The 24,179-nt window shown below is 42.8% G+C and overlaps 1 protein-coding gene across 1 annotated transcript in view; it reads left to right on the top strand.

Annotated features, from left to right (window-relative positions):
- The window catches only part of LOC135517687 (spliceosome-associated protein CWC27 homolog), a 50,152-nt gene that overhangs the window by 21,610 nt on the left and 4,363 nt on the right, over positions 1-24,179 (top strand). Inside the window, 2 exon segments of the mRNA XM_064942201.1 lie at positions 10,885-10,994; positions 11,346-11,458. Of these exon segments, the coding sequence (XP_064798273.1) occupies positions 10,885-10,994; positions 11,346-11,458 (223 nt within the window).

Consider the following 24,179-nt stretch of genomic DNA (forward strand, 5'->3'; position numbering starts at 1 on the left):
GGTGGCCCGTTCCTGTAGGTTCATGCTCTACAACATCCGCAGAGTACGACCCTGCCTCACACAGGAAGCGGCGCAGGTCCTAATCCAGGCACTTGTCATCTCCCGTCTGGATTACTGCAACTCGCTGTTGGCTGGGCTCCCTGCCTGTGCCATTAAACCCCTACAACTCATCCAGAACGCCGCAGCCAGTCTGGTGTTCAACCTTCCCAAGTTCTCTCACGTCACCCCGCTCCTCCGCTCTCTCCACTGGCTTCCAGTTGAAGCTCGCATCCGCTACAAGACCATGGTGCTTGCCTACGGAGCTGTGAGGGGAACGGCACCGCAGTACCTCCAGGCTCTGATCAGGCCCTACACCCAAACAAGGGCACTGTGTTCATCCACCTCTGGCCTGCTCGCCTCCCTACCACTGAGGAAGTACAGTTCCCGCTCAGCCCAGTCAAAACTGTTCGCTGCTCTGGCCCCCCAATGGTGGAACAAACTCCCTCACGACGCCAGGACAGCGGAGTCAATCACCACCTTCCGGAGACACCTGAAACCCCACCTCTTTAAGGAATACCTAGGATAGGATAAAGTAATCCTTCTCACCCCCCCTTAAATGATTTAGATGCACTATTGTAAAGTGGCTGTTCCACTGGATGTCATAAGGTGAATTCACCAATCTGTAAGTCGCTCTGGATAAGAGCGTCTGCCAAATGACTTAAATGTAATGTTAAATGATACAATGTCCCAAAAATGTCATAAAAACATCCCCGGGGCAAATCGGGAACTAAACAAAACCTCCAGGGGACCATGACACAATGTCCCAAGAACATTCGCGGGACCTTCAGGGGACCATGACACAATGTCCCAAGAACTTTCGCGGGACCTTCAGGGGACCATGACACAACGTCCTAAAAACGCCCCAAGGACAAACTGGGAATTATGAAAAGGTTCCCCAGAGAATGTGGGACCCTTGGGACCGTCACGTGACATCCTAAGGACTAGTAAAAGGAAAGTCTTGAACGTCCTAAAACGTTCCTGACATGGTCCTCAGTGATGTCCTGGTTTCTTACAGGGAACTAGACAAAGGTCCACCAGAGAACGTTCCCTTTGGGACCATCATGCAATGTTCTTAGAACATCAATAAGATAACGTCGCACCGAAGCCCTAAAGGGGCCTAATGGGAACGTCGCAGGATGTCCCCTGTTTGCTGGGAACTGATTTCATCATTTGGTTTCTTGCAGCAGGCCTTGAATCTGGTCTCCCTGGACTTCCTATGCTATACACATCTTTGTGCTCAGTCCCAGAAGCAAACATATTCCTCCTCCATGCGCTAACAACAGCAGCAGCCACTACCCACTAACTTGGCATGCGGCAACTTAATCAGGGAAAAAAAATCAATTGTCACCCCAGAACTCACCCAGCAGAGAGCTAAAAGAGACATTTGAGTTACCTTTTTGAGTTATTATTTTCGACAGACATCGCTTCCATTTTCAAGACATAAATTATAGCATGTTCTTCTAGTCTGGTTTTCTCTTTCTTGGCATAAGTGTTGGTTCTGAGAGCCAAAAATAAGAAAGACAGGCTGAAAACACTGTCCATTTTATACCCACCCTCAATGATGTGGCAACATTCTTTCTACCACTCCAAGTTATTTATACAGGTTATGCCTGTGTGCACAGCGTGTTTTATTTCAATGGCGCCTTGTCAGTCAAATTGTTGATGTGGAAGAAACAAAGACTGATCTTTGAAACGTCAATTGACTTATGATTATATGTTGCAGTTAGGTTTATTTTTTTCCTCCAAAATATCAGTTCACGTTTCTGACAAAGGCAGTTCAGTTTGACATTTTATGAATCGTGTGGCTTCATTCGAGAATTTCTAATATTTTGGAATGGGATTCAATTTGGCTGTTGAGTCAAGGATTGTGTTGTAATTTCTTTTGGCCTTTCGAAGAATACATTCAAATGGAGATTTAAACATTTATTCGTCAAAGTTATTAAGCCAAATTATGTCAGAGGACATAGCCTATTGAGCAAAAAGAAACTGGCAGAAACCTTCATTTCAAAATTTCTGTTTGGAAGGAAATTAAGGTTCAATGACGATATAGTGGGTGGGTGTTGGGTTTCCCTGTTGTGACCTCTTTTGGGAGGCAATCTGTAGGAAACTCAGAACCACATCACTCAGTTCACAGCTGGAATCTGCATTATTTTATTGTTGTGACGGCAATGACTATGATGGATAGAAAGAGGGAGGAGTAGCCGGCTTCACAACACATATTTTGGAACTATTTCTGATGAGTGTGCTGATCGATGAGAAACGGGGTTTGTTTTGACACTGCTTTGACTGCTCCAGGCCTTTTGAAAGCGACGGTCCTCTGATTCGTCTTGAACAAGCGTTGATTGGTTAAAGAGGAAAAGAGAGATGGAGGTGCTTCCTCCCCTAACGAAGAGGAGTCTGTCATTCACAACAACCCCCCCCCCCCCCTTACCACATCAGGCCTGTGATTTGTAGTTCTCTCTGGCCAAGGTGATAGCTAAGGGGAAGAATGTGGTTAGAATGGCCATCAAACTCAAAGATAGTAGTTAGTGACAACAGCTGGAGAGGGCGACGTGTGTTCCTTGTGTTAGTGCCCAAGGGAATCATCATTCAGCATCCTGCAAGTCCCGGGCTGCTGCGAGGGGGCAGAGTGCAAGGGGTGAATGAGAAAGATGGAAAGGGATCACTTCTTGCTATCGTAAATCAAAAGGGAAAGATTTGCACCTCGAGCAGCAGAGCAGACTTCCATGTTGACTCTGGGGAAGAGGCCTGGACTGTAGAGAGTGAGAGAGAGTGTGGCCCCAGTCTTTGCTAGGGAATTCCAACGATTGCTCCAAATTTGGTGTATTTGTGGCCTAAATACCTTGTGAAATGAGTAACTGCATGGTTTTCTGGACTTATAATGATATCCTTCCAAACCCAAATACCCTGTGGGGCTTAAGCTTTTTGTTACTCAATTAGGTTTCTCATAAAGTGAACTGACAACATTTTCTTTTAAGCCTTTTCACTCTAAACAGACAACATTATTACAGAATAATACTAAAGGCTAGTAGAGAACTATATAGGTAGCAGTGGACAGGATTCAGCTGCCACGGGGCTGTCCGGCAAGAACAAATCAGAAGTCTTCAGAACAGATTTATTGCAGATATTGGGTTTACCACACAAGGTTGAGTACTGACTTCTCACAGAGTAGTGAGAAGGTACAAAAGTGGTTCTACGCAGGAATAGAAAGAAATGACAAATACAGGGCATCTCCGGAATAGCAGTATAGGCAGGCTATAATGTAGGTGACCTTGGGCGAATCGATGTAGCCGGAGATGAATTCCACAAAGCCTGTCCCCTGCTCGACTCCTTTGGTGGAGTTCATCAAACTTCCTTCGCCGAGGAGTTGAGCTTAGTCAGCTAGACATAATGCACATGCACAAACTGCATAACGTTGTATGAGTGCTCGGGAATAGCTTATACCAGGTAGGATACAGTGATACCTTAATGCCTGTGCATTGCTATAAACACTATAATGACCAGACAGTAATACCACATTATACAATGTGATTTTCTGGATTTATTTTTCTCATAGAAAATTACAGGCCTCTCTCATCTTTTTAAGTGGGAGAACATGCACAATTGGTGGCTGACTAAATACTTTTTTGCCCCACTGTATATATATTTTATTTATTTGTTTTGCATGTTATTTTGACATTAATACATATCAGTTTGCAAACAATGTAAAAATATATATATTTGTCATTGAGCACTTTTCAAAGCCACATACAAACATGGTCTATTTTTTGCTTTCTTGAGTAAGGCAGCTACAAAATGTAGGTGTTTCAGCCTAGCTCAGTGCTTTATGTGGTGGTGGGGCAAGCCAGCAGGAAATACGGAGCATTGCGCCGTGATTGGCTCAGTGTTCTGTCTCTCATGGGGACACTACGTCACAGTCATGTCTAAGGGTAGAGCTCTAAAATTCTAGCCCCTTGGGTGCTGCCATAGAGTTACATTAGAAGTGCCCATCAAAGAAAGCTGAAGGTCATTGGCAACAGATAAAATGACGTTATATGTACATTAGCTTTGATTGGACTGATCATGTCAACATCATACTTTCAAAATCTTAGCTAGCAGTCATCAATCATCATGAATCACGTCTACTGGCAAATCCTTTTTAATCCTTGTCATATGAAGAGAAATGATAGATAACACGTATCGGTGCTCATCAGCCATTGGACATAAACATTACAAAACAAGTTGGAAATCGCAAATTCAACAATGAGTGATTTGGAAGGAATCAGTGACAGTGGCTGTGTGGTCCCAAATCTGGGATTAGGGGGCTCTCTTCCTAGTTTAAAATGATAAACATTCAACATTGGCCTTGCGGTCAATGAAGTATGATTTGTGCAAACAAACCACTGTTAACTCGGATCTGCGAAGTCTTGAACTCAATGAATTCAAGTCAACTGGGAATTCTGGAAAAAACAAACTCCGACAGGGAAATATGTTTCAGTCATCCAACTAGGAACTGTAGATTGAGAACTCTGGCCTCTTTCTAGAGCTACGACCTGAAAATCACTGACATCATGGTTCAACCTCGTTTTTTTCCAGAGTTCCCAGTTGTTTTGAAAGCACCATAAATCCAGATAATGCCAGACTTTCATTACACAATTTGCCCACGAAGGACTGCTGTGCCACCTTCCTGTTCAAGTGAGCACAGCACAACAAGGTCCAAAAATGCCTTGTCTGCTGAGGCATAAATTATGTAATATGCCAGGGAGGTATGTATACTGTAGCTAAGAAAGTCAATTAAGTGTATGTTGTGTAGTTAGATGTTAGTAGCCCATGTACCTCCCCCTAATAATTTGGTCTGTATACCACTCTTAATTTCGCATACTGTTCTGACTTGGTTGTGCACATATACCCATTAACCTGTTTAGAGAAATTCTGAATTCTGTTGCTGTACATTTCAAAAGTGCTAAACAAATAGTTATAATAACTATGTCCATCCTAGCTCGCTCATTAATGTTTTAGTCGAAATTACCTATTTCCTTCTTATCTGCTTGTCGTCCCCTTATGCCATAGTTTGTGGTTTCTACTGACAATTGAGATGTACATTTGTTTAAGCAAATCAGCCATATCAGCTATGTTTTTTTTTAAAAGGCAGTAAATGAGGCTGAATTAATTGTTTCGCTGCCAGACAAGACTCCGCTGATAGTCAGGTGTAGCAGTGGTAAGGTGTTGGAACTGCTGTTGGACAGCTTTACAGTGCCTTGCGAAAGTATTCGGCCCCCTTGAACTTTGCGACCTTTTGCCACATTTCAAGCTTCAAACATAAAGATATAAAACTGTATTTTTTTGTGAAGAATCAACAACAAGTGGGACACAATCATGAAGTGGAATGACATTTATTGGATATTTCAAACTTTTTTAACAAATCACAAACTGAAAAATTGGGCGTGCAAAATTATTCAGCCCCCTTAAGTTAATACTTTGTAGCGCCACCTTTTGCTGCGATTACAGCTGTAAGTTGCTTGGGGTATGTCTCTATCAGTTTTGCACATCGAGAGACTGAAATTTTTCCCATTCCTCCTTGCAAAACAGCTCGAGCTCAGTGAGGTTGGATGGAGAGCATTTGTGAACAGCAGTTTTCAGTTCTTTCCACAGATTCTCGATTGGATTCAGGTCTGGACTTTGACTTGGCCATTCTAACACCTGGATATGTTTATTTTTGAACCATTCCATTGTAGATTTTGCTTTATGTTTTGGATCATTGTCTTGTTGGAAGACAAATCTCCGTCCCAGTCTCAGGTCTTTTGCAGACTCCATCAGGTTTTCTTCCAGAATGGTCCTGTATTTGGCTCCATCCATCTTCCCATCAATTTTAACCATCTTCCCTGTCCCTGATGAAGAAAAGCAGGCCCAAACCATGATGCTGCCACCACCATGTTTGACAGTGGGTATGGTGTGTTCAGGGTGATGAGCTGTGTTGCTTTTACGCCAAACATAACGTTTTGCATTGTTGCCAAAAAGTTCAATTTTGGTTTCATCTGACCAGAGCACCTTCTTCCACATGTTTGGTGTGTCTCCCAGGTGGCTTGTGGCAAACTTTAAACAACACTTTTTATGGATATCTTTAAGAAATGGCTTTCTTCTTGCCACTCTTCCATAAAGGCCAGATTTGTGCAATATACTGATTGTTGTCCTATGGACAGAGTCTCCCACCTCAGCTGTAGATCTCTGCAGTTCATCCATCTCCTTGTATGAGCTGAAAGTTTAGAGGGACGGCCAGGTCTTGGTAGATTTGCAGTGGTCTCCTTCCATTTCAATATTATTGCTTGCACAGTGCTCCTTGGGATGTTTAAAGCTTGGGAAATCTTTCTGTATCCAAATCCAGCTTTAAACTTCTTCACAACAGTATCTCGGACCTGCCTGGTGTGTTCCTTGTTCTTCATGATGCTCTCTGCGCTTTTAACGGACCTCTGAGACTATCACAGTGCAGGTGCATTTATACGGAGACTTGATTACACACAGGTGGATTGTCTTTATCATCATTAGTCATTTAGGTCAACATTGGATCATTCAGAGATCCTCACTGAACTTCTGGAGAGAATTTGCTGCACTGAAAGTAAAGGGGCTGAATAATTTTGCACACCCAATTTTTCAGTTTTTGATTTGTTAAAAAAGTTTGAAATATCCAATAAATGTCGTTCCACTTCATGATTGTGTCCCATTTGTTGTTGATTCTTCACAAAAATACAGTTTTATATCGTTATGTTTGAAGCCTGAAATGTGGCAAAAGGTCGCAAAGTTCAAGGGGGCCGAATACTTTCGCAAGGCACTGTATGTAGGTCCTAACAGTTTGTGGCCACTGTTTGTCACCGTTTATATAGCGCAATTAATGTATTGTTTAATGTTGTGTCGTGGCTTTGATGGCATGCATCCCACATGTTGTTTGTTTTACCCCACCAAGATTTACATGCTAAAATCCCACTGGCCATACACACCAAGTAGTGAAAGGTAAAGCACAGTTACAGTATCATGTTCTCAAGATGAGCTCGTTAAAAAAAATTTGCTCTGAAGAATAGGCCTCATACTTGTGTAACACGTGCTGAATACCATTTCTCCCCTCTGGATGATCAAGTCGCAAACATACCAGCCTCTCTGACAATGGCCCAGTGTTCCAGCCAGCAGCATTCGTACAGTACTATGGCAGCTCTTAATAGATGACAGGCCCAGACACAGGAGGTATGTCTGTGGCGCGTTACGTTGTTTGTTTTGTCCCCTCTGTGTGTCCTGTCTTGTCGGGGCCTGGGGACATTACCCGCGAGTCAGAGTTACCATAACTCCAGAAGCCAGGTGACTGAGGCTGCCTGCCTGCCATCTCAATCTGTGACATCAGAGGGCTGTTGTGGAAATAAGTGTGCAGATGAACTAGGTAGGGATGTTTTCCCTGCTCACCCATCTACAGTGGGGCAAAAATGTATTTAGTCAGCCACCAATTGTGCAAGTTCTCCCACTTAAAAAGATGAGAGGCCTGTAATTTTCATCATCGGTACACTTCAACTATGACAGACAAAATGAGAAAAAGAAATCCAAAAAATCACATTGTAGGATTTTTTATTAATTTATTTGCAAATTATGGTGGAAAACAAGCAAGATTTCTGGCTCTCACAGACATGTAACTTCTTCTTTAAGAGGCTCCTCTGTCCTCCACTCGTTACCTGTATTAATGGCACCTGTTTGAACTTGTTATCAGTATAAAAGACACCTGACAACATCATGACAAGGTGAAAACAACATGTTTTTAGACATTTTTGCAAATTTCTTGAAAATGAAATGAAATGGAAATATCTCATTATTCACACCCCTGAGTCAGTACTTTGTGGAGGCACCTTTGGCAGAGCCCTGCTTATGCTTTCCTTGCACGTCACCTCCCCAGTCAGTCACATAAGTCAGCAAAGCTTTCAAATGATTTCATGTTGGGAACGGTTCATTTCCACAAATATGTCAAAGCAAATACATGAACCATTGGAAGAACAAGTTAATGATATGTACCCATTTGGTTATTGAAGAATATAACTGCTTGTACCCAATTGTCATACTTTAATTACACCAATATAAAAAAATCACTCAAAAAAGGGAACGTCACCCAGTAAAATACTACTTGAGTAAAAGTATTTGGTTTTAAATATACGTAGGCATCAAAAGGAAAATAATTGTTAAAATGTACTGAAGTATAAATCAAATTCAAATTCTTATATTCCGCAAACCAGCCGGCACAATTGTCTTTTTTATTTTATTTACAATGAAGCATTTGTATTTAGTGAGTCTGCCAAATCAGATGCAGGAGAGATTGGGTGTCAGGGAAAATGTATGGAGAAAAAGTAGATATTTTTATTTCACTACGTTACTAAAGAAAATTAAAAGTTGTCAAATATATAAATAGTAAAGTACAAATACAACCAAAAACTACTTAAGTACTTTACACCACTGCTAATAAATTCCTCATGAGCTTATTAGTTCTACTGTCGTACCCCATCAGAACCCCACATAGAAGCTTGTTTTATTCCAATGTTTGTCAATAAAGTAAATGTAAGCATACTATATAGCCTTAAAACATTGTTCAAACTATCATTTTGATATCATGGATGATCAGTCCTTGCATCCATAGCTTTGTATATGAATTTGTGAGTGGTTACATTTCTTCAGTCCCATCCCTCAGCTCATTGTTTCAACTGCGGATTGCCCACTTTAGCTTATAGAATTGCTTGGAGGTTCTCCTTCACTCTCAAGGCACGCATGTGGGATTTGACCTAGTATGGAAACAGTGTTGGAACGCTTTGATCCATGATCTACAGTCCGGTTCAAAATTATTGGCACCCTTGATAAAGATGAGCAAAAAAGATTGTATACAACAAATAATACAAATACTAAGCTATATTGTATGCTTAAAAAGAAAATTATAATATTTTATACTAACACAATTGCTCAGAGAAATAGATTTCTTTTTAATAGGGGGGGGATTATTGACACCCCTGTTTTCAGTGCCTTACCTTGCGACGATAACGGCACTGAGCCTTTTTAAAATGTTTCATGAGATTTGAAGAACACATCAGGAGGGATCTTAGACCATTCCTCCATACAGAATCCTTCCAGATCTTTGAGATCCTTTGTCTGCGCTTATGGACTGGCCTCTTCAATTCAAACCACAGGTTTTTGATAGTGTTCAAGTCCGCAGACTGAGATTATCGCGACTCGGGAGATGACCCATATGTAGACATGGGAGGTGGATAGTACAGTTCTCAGATGATTTATTAGAGAAACAGGGCAGGCAGAGGTTCGTGGTCAGGTCAGAGTCAGGCAGGTAGAAAGGTCAGAACTGGGAAAAGCTAGAAAATAGAACTAGAGAAACAGGAAGGCGGGAAAGAACGCTGGTAAGACTTGACAAGATAAGACGAACTGGCAACAGACAAACCGAGAACACAGGTATAAATACACAGGGGATAATGGGGAAGATGGGCGACGCCTGTAGGGTGGTGGAGACGAGCACAACGACATGTGAAACAGATCAAGGTGTGATTTTGGGATCAATTAACCATTTCTTTAGGAATTGTGATATGTGCTTGGGGTTATTGCTGGAAGATCCACTTGCGGCCAAGTTTCAGCCTCCAGGCAGAGGCAACCATGTTTTGGGAAAAATGTCCTGTTACTGGTTAAAGCTCATGGTGCTTTTGGCCTTAACAAGGGCCCCAGGACATTAAAGATCTACCACCATATTGTACAGTATGTATGGGGTTCTTTTCTGCTTATGCATGCTTATTTCAACCCCAAACCCACCACTGGTGTGCGTGGCCAAAGAGCTCACTTTTCATGTCATCCAGCAAATGTAAATGCCTTGAGTTTACTAAAAGGCATTGGCACTTGGACTGGAAACAGTGCTATGGTCATATGACATGAAATTAGTGCTCTTTGGTCACCACACCAGTGGTGGGTTTGGTGTCAAAATAAGGATGCATTAGCATAAAAGAACCCCATACCTAGTAAAATATGGTGGTGGATTAAGGGCACTACATTCTACAGTGTTTTGATGTTGTATTCTGTATCCTCACTTGGCAAAGTACTAAGGTTAATTTCAGTGTACAGATAATGAATTCATGTATTAAGTAGACCTACTACTGTGCTTTTGTAAGTATTGTTGTGCTTGAATAATACAAGGTATATCCACTTATTTGAGGCAAAAATGTCGAGCCACTTGGTTTTCTCATTTAAACTCTGCTTGCCCAGAGGTATACTTTCCCTGAGCAGTCTCCATCCAGTCTCAAGGCTGAAGTTGAAGAATTCAGACGTTTTTTCATTTTTTTCATTGGGAACATTTACAATATGTTGGATGTGGCTGGCTCTGATGCAGAGCAGAAAGAGAGGGGTCTCATGGCAGAAGGAAAGGGGTTTCCTTGTTAAACTTGGAGCCCATCAGTCATCCTGCTGGATCTGTTAGCCATGCAGTAGTGGATCTTTCCCTCAAATCAGATCAATTCAGTTTGTGTTTGTCATTGTGACCCGATGACGGGTCCCTCTCTCTGAGCTGATCTCTTACTAATGACGAGGCAGAGCTTCAGATGGTTTTTACATGTTTGATGTTTTTTCCTCTGCATTGTGTCTGATAGTGTTTTTTGCTATTGTCACTGCTTAATGTGATACATTAACTAGGCTAACTGTAAATGAACTGCTAAATAACTAACTCTATCAACTTCAATGTAGAAGACAAAAAGACAGACAAGACAGCGGGGCAATGCCTTAATATATCCAAGCTTGCGAACCGACTATTAACTAACAATGAACTGACTGTTAACTAACTAGTACCTTACTGGGTCCCTATAGAAGAGAAGAAGCCAGGCAGCGAGGCGGTGGCGGAGTACCTGGAGGGCAAGAAGAAATATGAAGACATGAGGAAACAGAAACTGAAGAAGGGATCCAGCAGAGAAGCGCAGGTAACAGAGGAGTCATTACTCAAAACTGTGTCAGCTGTCATTTACTCTCTACACACATTACATTTGAGTCATTTAGCAGAAGCTCTTGTCCAGAGCGACTTTCAGTAGTTAGTGTGTACATTTTCCTACTGGTCCTCATTGTGGTCAATTGGAGCTCTGGGATTATAGTGTTGATGACATTAATGATGACGTCTTTCAGTCAAACACATAAATTACCAGCAGTGCATTTTCTTCTTGATGCAACAGGGGGTTGAGGTGAAAGTCTGAGACTTAGATGAGCGTTAGATCTTAAGATTTTGTTTTGTTAGTGACCCAGATCTCCCAGTGACCGTTAAGCTGATTGTCTTGTAGACAATGGCGCTGCTGGACCGATTCAAGTCCAAGCTGTCTTCAGCCATCACTGAGACCTCCGAGGCCCCTGAGGAGGCCCCCGAGGAGCTGGCAGAGGACGACGACAAAGGATGGTACGTTATGGTTAGCGTTCTGGCGCTCATGATATTTTGTCAGCCGGTGATTGTCATGCAAATGACAATGCCGGTCTCAAGGTAATTGACTGTTGTTTAACATAAAATATCCCAGACATTTAGCATCTCCGGGCTTCCACACATAGCCTACAAGCCAATGATGTGGACCTTTTGGAACATCTACATTTGAAAAAGTTTAATAAATCCATTTAATATAGCCTACACCATCACAATAAAACCATTATTTATTTTAGGCAGGTCTAAAGAAACATGATTTGAAGAAAATGTACCCTATTTCAGAAGAACAGAATAGCATATTCTGAGTCGTCCTTATGTTAGACCCTGCTCTGGCTATGCCATATGACTGTGGCCTACACTAGTTAATTTAGCAGGCAATATTTGCTTATAATTCCTGTGGTATTATTTTATGGTAATAAGAATACAATTGAACATAGCAGAATAAATAAAGGCTATTTTTCCTCAAACGATGTACGAGGAAGTTCGCACAAGCGACTATTCTCTGTTGAGCATTTAACAAAGAAACAGTTCCTCCTATATGCTTCATTTTGAGTTATTTATGCAACTTTATTTGCGATACAAATTCTCTTTAACCTCTCTGGGATATGTGGGAGGGTAGCGTCCCACCTGGCCAAAAGCTAGTGAAAATGCAGAGCGCCAAATTCAAATAAATTACTATAAAAATCAAACTTTCATGACAACACACATGTAAGATACCAAATTAAAGCTACACGTGTTGTGAAGCCAGCCAACATGTCAGATTTAAAAAAGGCTTTCGGCAAAAGCAAACGATGCTATTATCTGAGGATAGCACTTCCGTAAACAAAAGAGAGAAAACATATTTCAACCCTGCAGGCGCGACACAAAACACAGAAATAAAAATATAAATCATGCCTTACCTTTGACGAGCTTCTTCTGTTGGCACTCCAATATGTCCCATAAACATCACAAATGGTCCTTTTGTTTGAATAATTCCGTCGATATATATCCAAAATGTCCATTTATTTGGCACGTTTGATTCAGGAAAACACTGGTTCCAACGTGACTACAACATATCTCAAAAGTTACCTGTAAACTTTGCCAAAACATTTCAAACTACTTTTGTAATACAACTTTAGGTATTTTTAAAGTAAATAATCGATAAAATTGAAGACTGGATGATCGGTGTTCAATACAGGAAGAAAACAAACTGACGCTACCTTTCTGGTCTCGCGCCTCTAACAAACAGTACACTTGAAGTGACCCTTGTTTTGAACAGGGCTACTTCTTCATTACACAAAGGAAAAACCTCAACCAATTTCTAAAGACTGGTGACATCCAGTGGAAGTGGTAGGAACTGCAAGAAGGTCCCTTAGAAATCTGAATTCCCAATGAAAAGCGAAATGACCTCAAAAATCTGAATGGTTTTTCCTCAGGGTTTCGCCTTCTACATAAGTTATGTTATACTCACAGACATGATTCAAACAGTTTTAGAAACTTCAGAGTGTTGTCTATCCAAATCTACTAATAATATGCATATTTTATCTTCTGGGGATGAGTAGCCGGCAGTTGAATTTGGGCATGCATTTCATCCGGATGTGAAAATACTGCTCCCTGGCACCAAGAAGTTACGGGTTGATCTGAGCGTTCGGTCCTAACAACATCAGTCAAGCACCCGATCTAACTGGCTAATGTTAGTGTACTTCCAGACACAAACAAGAGAACAGCTCACTGATCATTTTACTCGCCCTAGCAGAGCTGGTTAGGCTGTTTTCATGTTATCCAGAGCTTGCAACAATTGAAGTCTATTTTTTGTCAACGTTTACTGACATATTTACCGCCCATATTTAACAGGCGTTGAGCGTTCGTAACTTTCGTCAGTTATTCTGCGCTCTAGCACACTCGGACGAGAGTTTTCTGAAATCGGAGAAGATAGCCAGAGCGAATTTACCAGCTACGTCTATCAACAGTTGTCACAGTGACATTCTGTTGAAATGGTTACTTGCAAAGTGGAATCTTCTGTTAAAACATGTCGCTAGCTAGCTAGGTAAACAATGAACCATAATTCTAACTCATGACGTTACTACCCTGCATTAATCTGGAGGTAGCTAACCAACCAGGTTCAATGTTAGCTAGTTAACATTAGGCTATAACTAGCAAAGCAAATGGCTCTGAGATACGAATAATAATATCATACACGTAACGTTAGCTAGCGAGCCAGCCAGCTAATTTTAGCTGGCTAGCTAACAGTACACTTTACACTTTAACTTGAAATGAATATGACTTTCTGCCAAATTAGAAACGTGTAATATCTGAAAATGTAGCTAACAGTGACATTCTATTGAAATTAATACTTGCATAGGGGAGTCTTTTGATAAGACATGTAGCTAGCTAAACAATGAACCATAATCCCAAATCATGATTTATGAAGAGCAACACTTATGCAGTTCTACTACAGAATATATATGTTTGGGTTGGTTTTTTTAAAAGGATTTTTATGGCAGACCAATCCGAACTCATGTCTCGGCATGTCCAGCCATTCATTATCTCAGCCAATCATAGTTAGCGGGAAGGTTGCTGGCTTTTTCTGTGGCTAAACCAACTAGGCTCATAATTTAACAATTGTATTCGTATTTACATATGGCGTACAAGTTTGTGATTAAGGCACATGAAAGTTCACATGTTCCAGAAGGCATTTCTGCCCCCAAAAACAAAGTTTTAGTTCAAATGTGTTCCTGTGAGTAGGGACCCGTGACATATGCCTAGTTTCCTGAAATTAGTCACAAATATCTACATAAATATGACAGATCTTGCTTCTGTTGCCTGTTTTGTTTGTTTAATATACAACAGCAATATGTTGGATAAAGCAATTGTACAGATTCGGTTATTTTTAGATTTTGTTATGCTGTAATAAAGGCTTTACAAACGTTTTTCGTTAGAACAGACTTGTATTACTTAAATTTATTTAGTGTTGTTTACACTGTTCCCAACAGGCAGAAAAATAATACTGTAATCTAACAGCACCTGTTTGTCACACATAATATGCACGCAGGTCTCACTACTATTTGTTAACACAGTGTGACCATCGGGCTCTTTCTTGAGTCATTTTTGTGTCTCCATTATTTAATCAAACCGTGTGCTTAAAGCATCAAACAAGCTCAGTGCATATGTAGTTGATTTTATTGAAACACACATGGTCTGTCAGGACGACTCTCGGTCAACCAAGATTTTTTTTTTAGTCGGGAACAGCCTTACTTGCAATAAGTCCTAAGCAAAGTTTCCCACTGGGCACAGAAGTCAGTTCAACATCTAGTTTTGATTTACATTTGGATGAGTTGTCAACTAACGTGAATTCAACTTGAAATCAACAAAAAATGTCACCATATCATTGGATTTAGGTTCAAAGTTGGGGATGAAAAGACGGAAATGCCCTTACGTCGAGGACTTTTTGCAGCTCCAACCAGTTTTCCACTTTGATTCAACGTCATGATATTGATGGAATAGGGTGCCATTCAGGACGAGACAGTTCTAGTAGACCAGCCAGAGCCCCCCCCCTCCCATTCTGTAACAGATATGTTATGTCTGTTAATGCCCAGTCATAACACAGGCCTGAGGAGCTGCTCCTTAACGACTTGACACACTGTTGAACTTTATACAGTGGATCAACACACTCTGACTGCTCTAGATTACATACAGTGCATTCGGAAAGTATTCAGACCCCTTGACTTTTTCCACATTTTGATGCTTTTACAGCATTATTCTAAACTTGATTGAGTAGATTTTTTCCCTCATCAATCTACACACAATACCCCATAATGCATTCTTCTTGCCAATGTCCAGTCTCTTGACAACAAGGTTGATGAAATCCGAGCAAGGGTAGCATTCCAGAGGGACATCAGAGACTGTAACGTTCTGTGCTTCACGGAAACATGGCTCACTGGAGAGACGCTATCCGATGCGGTGCAGCCAACGGGTTTCTCCACGCATCGCGCCGACAGAAACAAACACCTTTCTGGTAAAGAAGAGGGGTGGGGGCGTATGCCTTATGGCTAACGAGGCATGGTGCGATGAAAGAAACATACAGGAACTCAAATCCTTCTGTTCACCTGATTTAGAATTCCTCACAATCAAATGTAGACCGCATTATCTACCAAGAGAATTCTCTTCGATTATAATCACAGCCGTATATATCCCCCCCAAGCAGACACATCGATGGCTCTGAACGAACTTTATTTAACTCTTTGCAAACTGGAAACCATTTATCCGGAGGCTGCATTCATCGTTGTTGGGGATTTTAACAAGGCTAATCTGAAAACAAGACTCCCTAAATTTTATCAGCATATCGATTGCGCAACCAGGGGCGGAAAAACCTTGGATCACTGTTACTCTAACTTCCGCGACGCATATAAGGCCCTGCCCCGCCCCCTTTGGAAAAGCTGACCACGACTCCATTTTGCTGATACCTGCCTACAGACAAAAACTAAAAAAGAAGCTCCCACGCTGAGGTCTGACCAACGCTGGTCCGACCAAGCTGACTCCACACTCCAAGACTGCTTCCATCACGTGGACTGGGACATGTTTTGTATTGCGTCAAATAACAACATTGATGAATACGCTGATTCGGTGTGCGAGTTCATTAGAACTTGCTTTGAAGATGTCGTTCCCATAGCAACGATTAAAACATTCCCTAACCAGAAACCTTGGATTGATGGCAGCATTCGCGTGAAACTGAAAGCGCGAACCACTGCTTTCAATCAGGGCAAGGTGTCTGGTAACATGACTGAATACAAACAATGCAGCTATTCCCTCCGTAAGGCTATCAAACAAGCTAAGCGTCAGTACAGAGACAAAGTAGAATCCCAATTTAACGGCTCAGACACAAGAGGCATGTGGCAGGGTCTACAGTCAATCACGGACTACAGGAAGAAATCCAGCCCAGTCACGGACCAGGATGTCTTGCTCCCAGGCAGACTAAATAACTTTTTTGCCCGCTTTGAGGACAATACAGTGCCACTGACACTGCCTGCAACGGAAACATGCGGTCTCTCCTTCACTGCAGCCGAGGTGAGTAAAACATTTAAACGTGTTAACCCTCGCAAGGCTGCAGGCCCAGACGGCATCCCCAGCCGCGCCCTCAGAGCATGCGCAGACCAGCTAGCTGGTGTGTTTACGGACATATTCAATCAATCCCTATACAAGTCTGCTGTTCCCACATGCTTCAAGAGGGCCACCATTGTTCCTGTTCCCAAGAAAGCTAAGGTAACTGAGCTAAACGACTACCGCCCGTAGCACTCACTTCCGTCATCATGAAGTGCTTTGAGAGACTAGTCAAGGACCATATCACCTCCACCCTACCTGACACCCTAGACCCACTCCAATTTGCTTACCGCTCAAATAGGTCCACAGACGATGCAATCTCAACCACACTGCACACTGCCCTAACCCATCTGGACAAGAGGAATACCTATGTGAGAATGCTGTTCATCGACTACAGCTCGGCATTCAACACCATAGTACCCTCCAAGCTCGTCATCAAGCTCGAGACCCTGGGTCTCGACCCCGCCCTGTGCAACTGGGTACTGGACTTCCTGACGGGCCGCCCCCAGGTGGTGAGGGTAGGTAACAACATCTCCTCCCCGCTGATCCTCAACACTGGGGCCCCACAAGGATGCGTTCTGAGCCCTCTCCTGTACTCCCTGTTCACCCACCGACTGCGTGGCCACGCACGCCTCCAACTCAATCATCAAGTTTGAGGACGACACAACAGTGGTAGGCTTGATTACCAACAACGACGAGACGGCCTACAGGGAGGAGGTGAGGGCCCTCGGAGTGTGGTGTCAGGAAAATAACCTCACACTCAATGTCAACAAAACTAAGGAGATGATTGTGGACTTCAGGAAACAGCAGAGGGAACACCCCCCTATCCACATCGATGGAACAGTAGTGGAGAGGGTAGTAAGTTTTAAGTTCCTCGGCATACACATCACAGACAAACTGAATTGGTCCACTCACACAGGCAGCATCGTGAAGAAGGCGCAGCAGCGCCTCTTCAACCTCAGGAGGCTGAAGAAATTCGGCTTGTCACCAAAAGCACTCACAAACTTCTACAGATGCACAATCGAGAGCATCCTGGTCGGACTGTATCACCGCCTGGTACGGCAACTGCTCCGCCCTCAACCGTAAGGCTCTCCAGAGGGTAGTGAGGTCTGCACAACGCATCACCGGGGGCAAACTACCTGCCCTCCAGGACACCTACACCACCCGATGTTACAGGAAGGCCATAAAGATCATCAAGGACATCAACCACACGAGCCACTGCCTGTTCACCCCGCTATCATCCAGAAGGCGAGGTCAGTACAGGTGCATCAAAGCTGGGACCGAGAGACTGAAAAACAGCTTCTATCTCAAGGCCATCAGACTGTTAAACAGCCACCACTAACATTGAGTGGCTGCTGCCAACACACTGACACTGACTCAACTCCAGCCACTTTAATAATGGGAATTGATGGGAAATGATTTAAATATATCACTAGCCACTTTAAACAATGCTACCTTATATAATGTTACTTACCCTACATTAGTCATCTCATATGCATACGTATATACTGTACTCTATATCATCGACTGCATCCTTATGTAATACATGTATCACTAGCCACTTTAACTATGCCACTTTGTTTACATACTCATCTCATATGTATATACTGTACTCGATACCATCTACTGTATCTTGCCTATGCTGCTCTGTACCATCACTCATTCATATATCCTTATGTACATATTCTTTATCCCCTTACACTGTGTATAAGACAGTAGTTTAGGAATTGTTAGTTAGATTACTTGTTGGTTATTACTGCATTGTCGGAACTAGAAGCACAAGCATTTCGCTACACTCGCATTAACATCTGCTAACCATGTGTATGTGACAAATAAAATTTGATTTGATTTGAATGACAAAGCAAAAACTGGGTTTTAGAAATGTTTGCAAATCGAATTTGTCACGTGCGCCGAATACAACAGGTGTAGACCTTACAGTGAAATGCTTACTTACAGGCTCTAACCAATGGTGCAAAAAAAAGGTATTAGGTGAAGAATAGGTCAGTAAAGAAATAAAACATCAGTAAAAAAGACAGGCTATATACAGTAGCGAGGCTACATACAGACACCGGTTCGTCAGGCTGATTGAGGTTGTATGTACATGTAGATATGGTTAAAGTGATTATGCATATATGATAAAGAGAGAGTAGCAGCAGCGGGAAAAATAGGGGTCGGGGGGGGGGGGGGCACAATGCAAATAGTCCGGGCAGACATTTGATTACCTGTTCAGGAGTCTTATGGCTTGGGGGTAAAAACTGTTGAGAAGCCGTTTTGTCCTAGACTTGGCACTCCGGTACCACTTGCCATGCGGTAGTAGAGAGAACAGTCTATGCCTGGTGTCTTTGACAATTTTTAGGGCCTTCCTCTGACACCGCCTGGTGTAGAGGTCCTGGATGGCAGGAAGCTTAGCCCCAGTAATGTACTGGGCTGTACGCACTACGTAAACACTATAAAATAAAAACTATCACATTGACATAAGTATTCAGACCCTTTACTCAGTACTTTGTTGAAGCACCTTTGGCAGCGATTACAACCTCAAGTCTTCTTGGGTATGACGCTTACAAGTTTGGCTCACCTGTATTTGATGAGTTTTCTCCCATTCTTCTCTGCAGATCCTCTCAAGCTCTGTCAGGTTGGATGGGGAGCGTTGGTGTACAGCTATTTTCAGGTCTCTCCAAAGATGTTCGATTGGGTTCAAGGTCAGGCTCTGGCTGGGCCACTCAAGGATTCAGAGACTTGTCGCACTGCCACAACCATGCTTCACTGTAGATTGAGATGGTGCCAGGTTTCCTCCAGACGTGGCATTCAGGCCAAAGAGTTCAATCTTGGTTTCATTAAACCAGAGAATCTTGTTTCTCTTGGTCTGAGAGTCTTTAGGTGCCTTTTGGCAAACTCCAAGCGGGCTGTCATGTGCCTTTTACTCAGGAGTAGCTTCCGTCTTGCCACTCTACCATAAAGGCCTGATTGGTGGAGTGCTGCAGAGATGGTTGTCCTTCTGGAAGGTTCTCCCATCTCCACAGAGGTACTCTAGAGCTCTGTCAGACTGACCATTGGTTTCTTGGTCACCCCCCTGACAAAGGCCCTTCTCCCCTGATTGCACAGTTTGGCCCGGCGACCAGCTCTAGGAACTTCTTTCATTGAGAATGATGGAGGCCACTGTGTTCTTGGGGACCTTCAGAGCTGCTGAAATGTTTTGGTACCCTTCCCCATATCTGTACCTTGTCACAATCCTGTCTTGAGGCTCTTTGACAATTCCTTTGACATGGCTTGGTTTTTGTTCTGACACACACTGTCAGCTGTGGGACCTTATATAGACAGGTGTGTGCCTTTCCAAATCATGTCCAATCAATGGAATTTACCACCGGTGAACTACAATCGAGTTGTAGAAACATCTCAAGGATGATCAATGGAAACAGGATGCACCTGATCTCAATTTTGAGTCTCATAGTGAAGAGTCTGAATACTTATGTAAATAAGGCATTTTTTTCTAAATTTTTGCTTTGTCATTATGGGGTATTGTGTGTAGATTGATGAGGGGAAAAATGTATTGAATCAATTGAACAAAGTCCAGGGGTTTGAATAGTTTCCCCAACGCACTGTAGATGTAGCTATGGCCTGCCTGGGTGCCAGCCTTAGGTTTTAGTTTCCGCACTCTCAGAGAAACACAGACTGCCAGCCAGGTGAAAAGATTGCTCTAACATGGGCATGTTTATTTCTCTCTTACTTTGACATTTTTTGTTTTGTCCTAGTAGGCTTGGCTCATGGTGTGTGTGTGTGCGCGCGACTACCTGTGTGTGGGTCTTTACGGATGCGTGTGTTGGAAAGGCCGTTCCCGACCCTCGGCACAGCTCTACAGTAATAGTGGATGCCACTTTCTCTACCATCTAGGCCTAGACCAGGACTGAAGGGTTTTGTCATCCCTAATGTGTGTTTTACAAAATACAACATTGAGTTGCCACTGTGTAAGAAACTAGCACTTGAGGAAGTATAGGGATGTTTCTCTAAGGTTTTAGTGCGCACAGGCTGAAGCTATAGAATGGGATGTACACTACAGTTAGGAGGACACTGTTCAGTACTGTAGTCTGCTGGCTCGCACCGCTCCTTCTGTCAGACAAATCAGATGCATATGGAATTCAATTTTTTTCCTCCCCCGGCCGGTCACATTTATGGTCTATTTCGGTTCTATTTTTCAATTTGATTACCTCCTCAGATGGATTGTGTTTTGACGTTTCTCCTCTCTGCTGCTGATGTGTTTTCAACGTCCTGCCGTGTCCTGACCAGAACAGAGAGCCTCACCGCAGTACTGCGACTCACTGAGAGCGAGACGCAGAGACACGGAGGGGGAGGGAGGGCGAGCTCCAGCCTACAGGAAACAAGCTAGCTAACACATTGCCCTGTGGAGCAGCTCCTGCTGGGAGTTAAAACACGGCCCGTGTGTCTGTGTATTGGCACCTGACGCCGTGCCAGTAATTCAGATATACCAGTTTATTGAAGGCAATGAAGACAGCGGTGTGTATGTGTGCGTGTTTGCAGAGCCTGGTCTCTCTGCCGTTTCCCTCAGTGGGCAGACAGAGCCACAGTCAGGAAATCAGCTTTTACATCGTGTTTTCCTCTCCCATTCTGATTTTCACCGACAGACCTCTGAGTCTCTCTCTCAAACCTCAATATATAGAGAGCGAGAGAGAGTCAGAGGGCTGAAATTAATCCCATGTGTTTGAACTTCGAGGAAAGTGTCTGTGTGAGAGATTTAGAATAACAAAACCTGTAGTTGCTATTAGTCTCAGCCAGCCAGGCCCCCAGCTCAGTCTCACTGTTTGGCCCCCGCCAGCCAGCTAGGTATGAGACAGGAGGAGGAGGAGGGAAGATGGGCACAGTAGCCTAGCAGTCCCAGGCGGTGTCCCAAAAGGCACCCCGGGTCCCAAATGGTGCACAGGGCTCTGGTAAGAAGTAGTGCACTATATAGGGAATAGGGTGTCATTTGGGCCGCAGACCTAATCTAGAACAACACCCGCCAGCCACGCACTAGCGTAGGATATCTGTGCCACTCTGCGAGCTCTGGTACAGGAACTATTGGGTTACTACAGGTCAGACTCCCCAAGTCAAGTCTGGGCCAGGGGACTGTAAACTATTCCGTCTGGGTCTACAAACGTTATACTTTCTAGATCGCTCTGCTCACACACACACACACACACACACACACACACACTCCAAGAAGCCAGCCATAGAGCCCGTCGCCCCACCCCCATCCCTCCCTCTTTCCTCCCTCTTTTCAGAAAGCGAAAGAAAAACAAATAGAGGAAAGGCTTCTGAGTTCTGAGGCTTCTGGGTAGAGAGTGGGTTTGATAAGCAGACTGGATTGCTGAATGGTGGGAGCCCAGAGCCTGGCACACATATATATATATATATATATATATATATATATATATATATATATATATATATATATATATATATATATATATATATATATATATATATATATATATATATATATATAGAGAGTTCCTTCAAAGAGAATTCACACCACTTGACCTTTTCCACATTTTGTTGTTACAAAGTGGAATAACCATGTATTTAACTGTCACTTCTATTCACTCTGTCATTTAGGTTAGTACTGTGGAGTAACTACAGTGTTGTTGATCCATCCTCAGTTTTTTCCTGTAACTGCCATTAAACTGTAACTGTTTAAAAGTCACCGTTGGCTTCATGGTGAAATCCCGAAGTGGTTTCCTTCCTCCCCGGCAACTGAGTTAGGAAAAACACCTGTATCTTTGTAGTGACCGGGTGTATTGATTCACCATCCAAAGTGTAATTAATAGCTTCACCATGCTCAAAGGGATATTTAATGTCTGCGTTTAAGTTTTTTTTTTTTACTCATCTACCAATAGGCATTGGAAAACCTCCATGGCTTTTGGCATTGCATCTGTGTTTGAAATTCACTGCTCAACTGAAGGACCTTGCAGATACTTGTATGTGTGGGGTACAGAGATTGGGTAGTCTTTCAAAAATCATGTTAAACACTATTTTTGCACACAGAGTGAGTCCATGCAATTTATTGTGTGACTTCTTAAGCATATTTTTACTCCTGAACTTATTTAGGCTGATGTTGAATACTTACTGACTCGAGACTTTTGAGCTTTTCATTTTTTATTCATTTGCAAACATTTAGAAAAACATCATTATGGGGTGTTGTGTGTAGATTGACACAATCTCAATTTAATCCGTTTTAAATTCAGGCTGTAACACAACATGTGGAAAAGGTCGAGGGGTGTGAATACTTTCTGAATGCACTGTGTGTATACATACACACACACACACACACACACACATACACACACTGTTCTGTAGTCTGGGCAATGAGGCTGTGTTCCTGTCATCACTGAGGCTGCTAGACAAATTATGGTAGCGGTCCGCCTCGCGCTGCAGGACTCCTCAGTCTGCCAGAGTAGAGCCACCATGACGTCCTGGATGAGCTGTCACTACTACTGCCCAGTTCACATGAACACAGGAGGGGGGACTGCAGAGCACACACACATTCTTCACCTATGTACCCAGGCAGACTAAAAGGCAGACAAACACATAAGGTTGCACGATTCTCTCTCCCTCTCTCTTCTTAAGGCTGCTTCCCAATCCCATGCACTTCAAGCCCCACCCTTCATGTCACTCTCCTTGTGCTCGGGAATTCACTCTGCCTCCATTGACCAATCCACAGCGTGCAGTCTACAGATTTTTCCCAAACAAGAACTGCAGTGGGCAGCGTTCCACTTTGCTCCTTAACATAAATCAACATTTGTATATTTGACTGTTCGCTTGTGTAACTTGCTCTCTGCAACACGCTACTTAGTTGGTCTTAGCAAGCTTGCAAATGTGTCCGTATCTCACTGGAGTTAACTAGCTAGCTAACAATTAGCATTAGGAGCTAAGACACATTTTTGCTAGCTAAGTCCAGTGAGATACGGCAAATCTTGCGAGCAAACTTTTACTCTAATACAGCCGGAACCCGTGGTGCAACAACTTGTTTCTTAATCAGAGAGGACAAGGCGAAGAATGTTCTAACATCTTTGCCTGAACATGCATATCTATTTAAATCTAATTAGGGTCGCCTGGGAAACACTGACCAACACTTTGGTTCCTACTCTGTCACAACCATCTCCTCCCATATTTTTCTTCATTCATTTTCATGCCAACCTAAACTGCATTCCAAGTGTCCACAGTATTCCAACCATGAAATTAGAATGATAATTCTATTTCTGTGATTCCAACCGTTTTCCCAAGTGTTTTGATCTATATACGCAAGTAAAATTGCAGTATTTGGTACAAAAATTGCAATTAGATAGATATGTTCCTGTATTGTGCAGCCCTACACATACAAACATATACACTGAGTGTATAAAACATTATGAACACCTGCTCTTTCCATGACATAGACTGACCAGGTGAAAGCTGTGATGTCACTTGTTAAATCCACTTCAATCGGATGATGAAAGGGAGGAGACAAGCCAAAGAAGGATTTTTAAGCCTCGAGACAATTGAGACACGGATTGTGTGGGTGTGCCATTCAGAGGGGGAATGGGCAAGACAAACGATTGAAAGTGCCTTTGAATGGGGTATGGTAGTAGGTGCCAGG

Source organism: Oncorhynchus masou, chromosome 28 (genome assembly GCF_036934945.1).
Source record: "Oncorhynchus masou masou isolate Uvic2021 chromosome 28, UVic_Omas_1.1, whole genome shotgun sequence".
Taxonomy (NCBI): domain Eukaryota; kingdom Metazoa; phylum Chordata; class Actinopteri; order Salmoniformes; family Salmonidae; genus Oncorhynchus; species Oncorhynchus masou.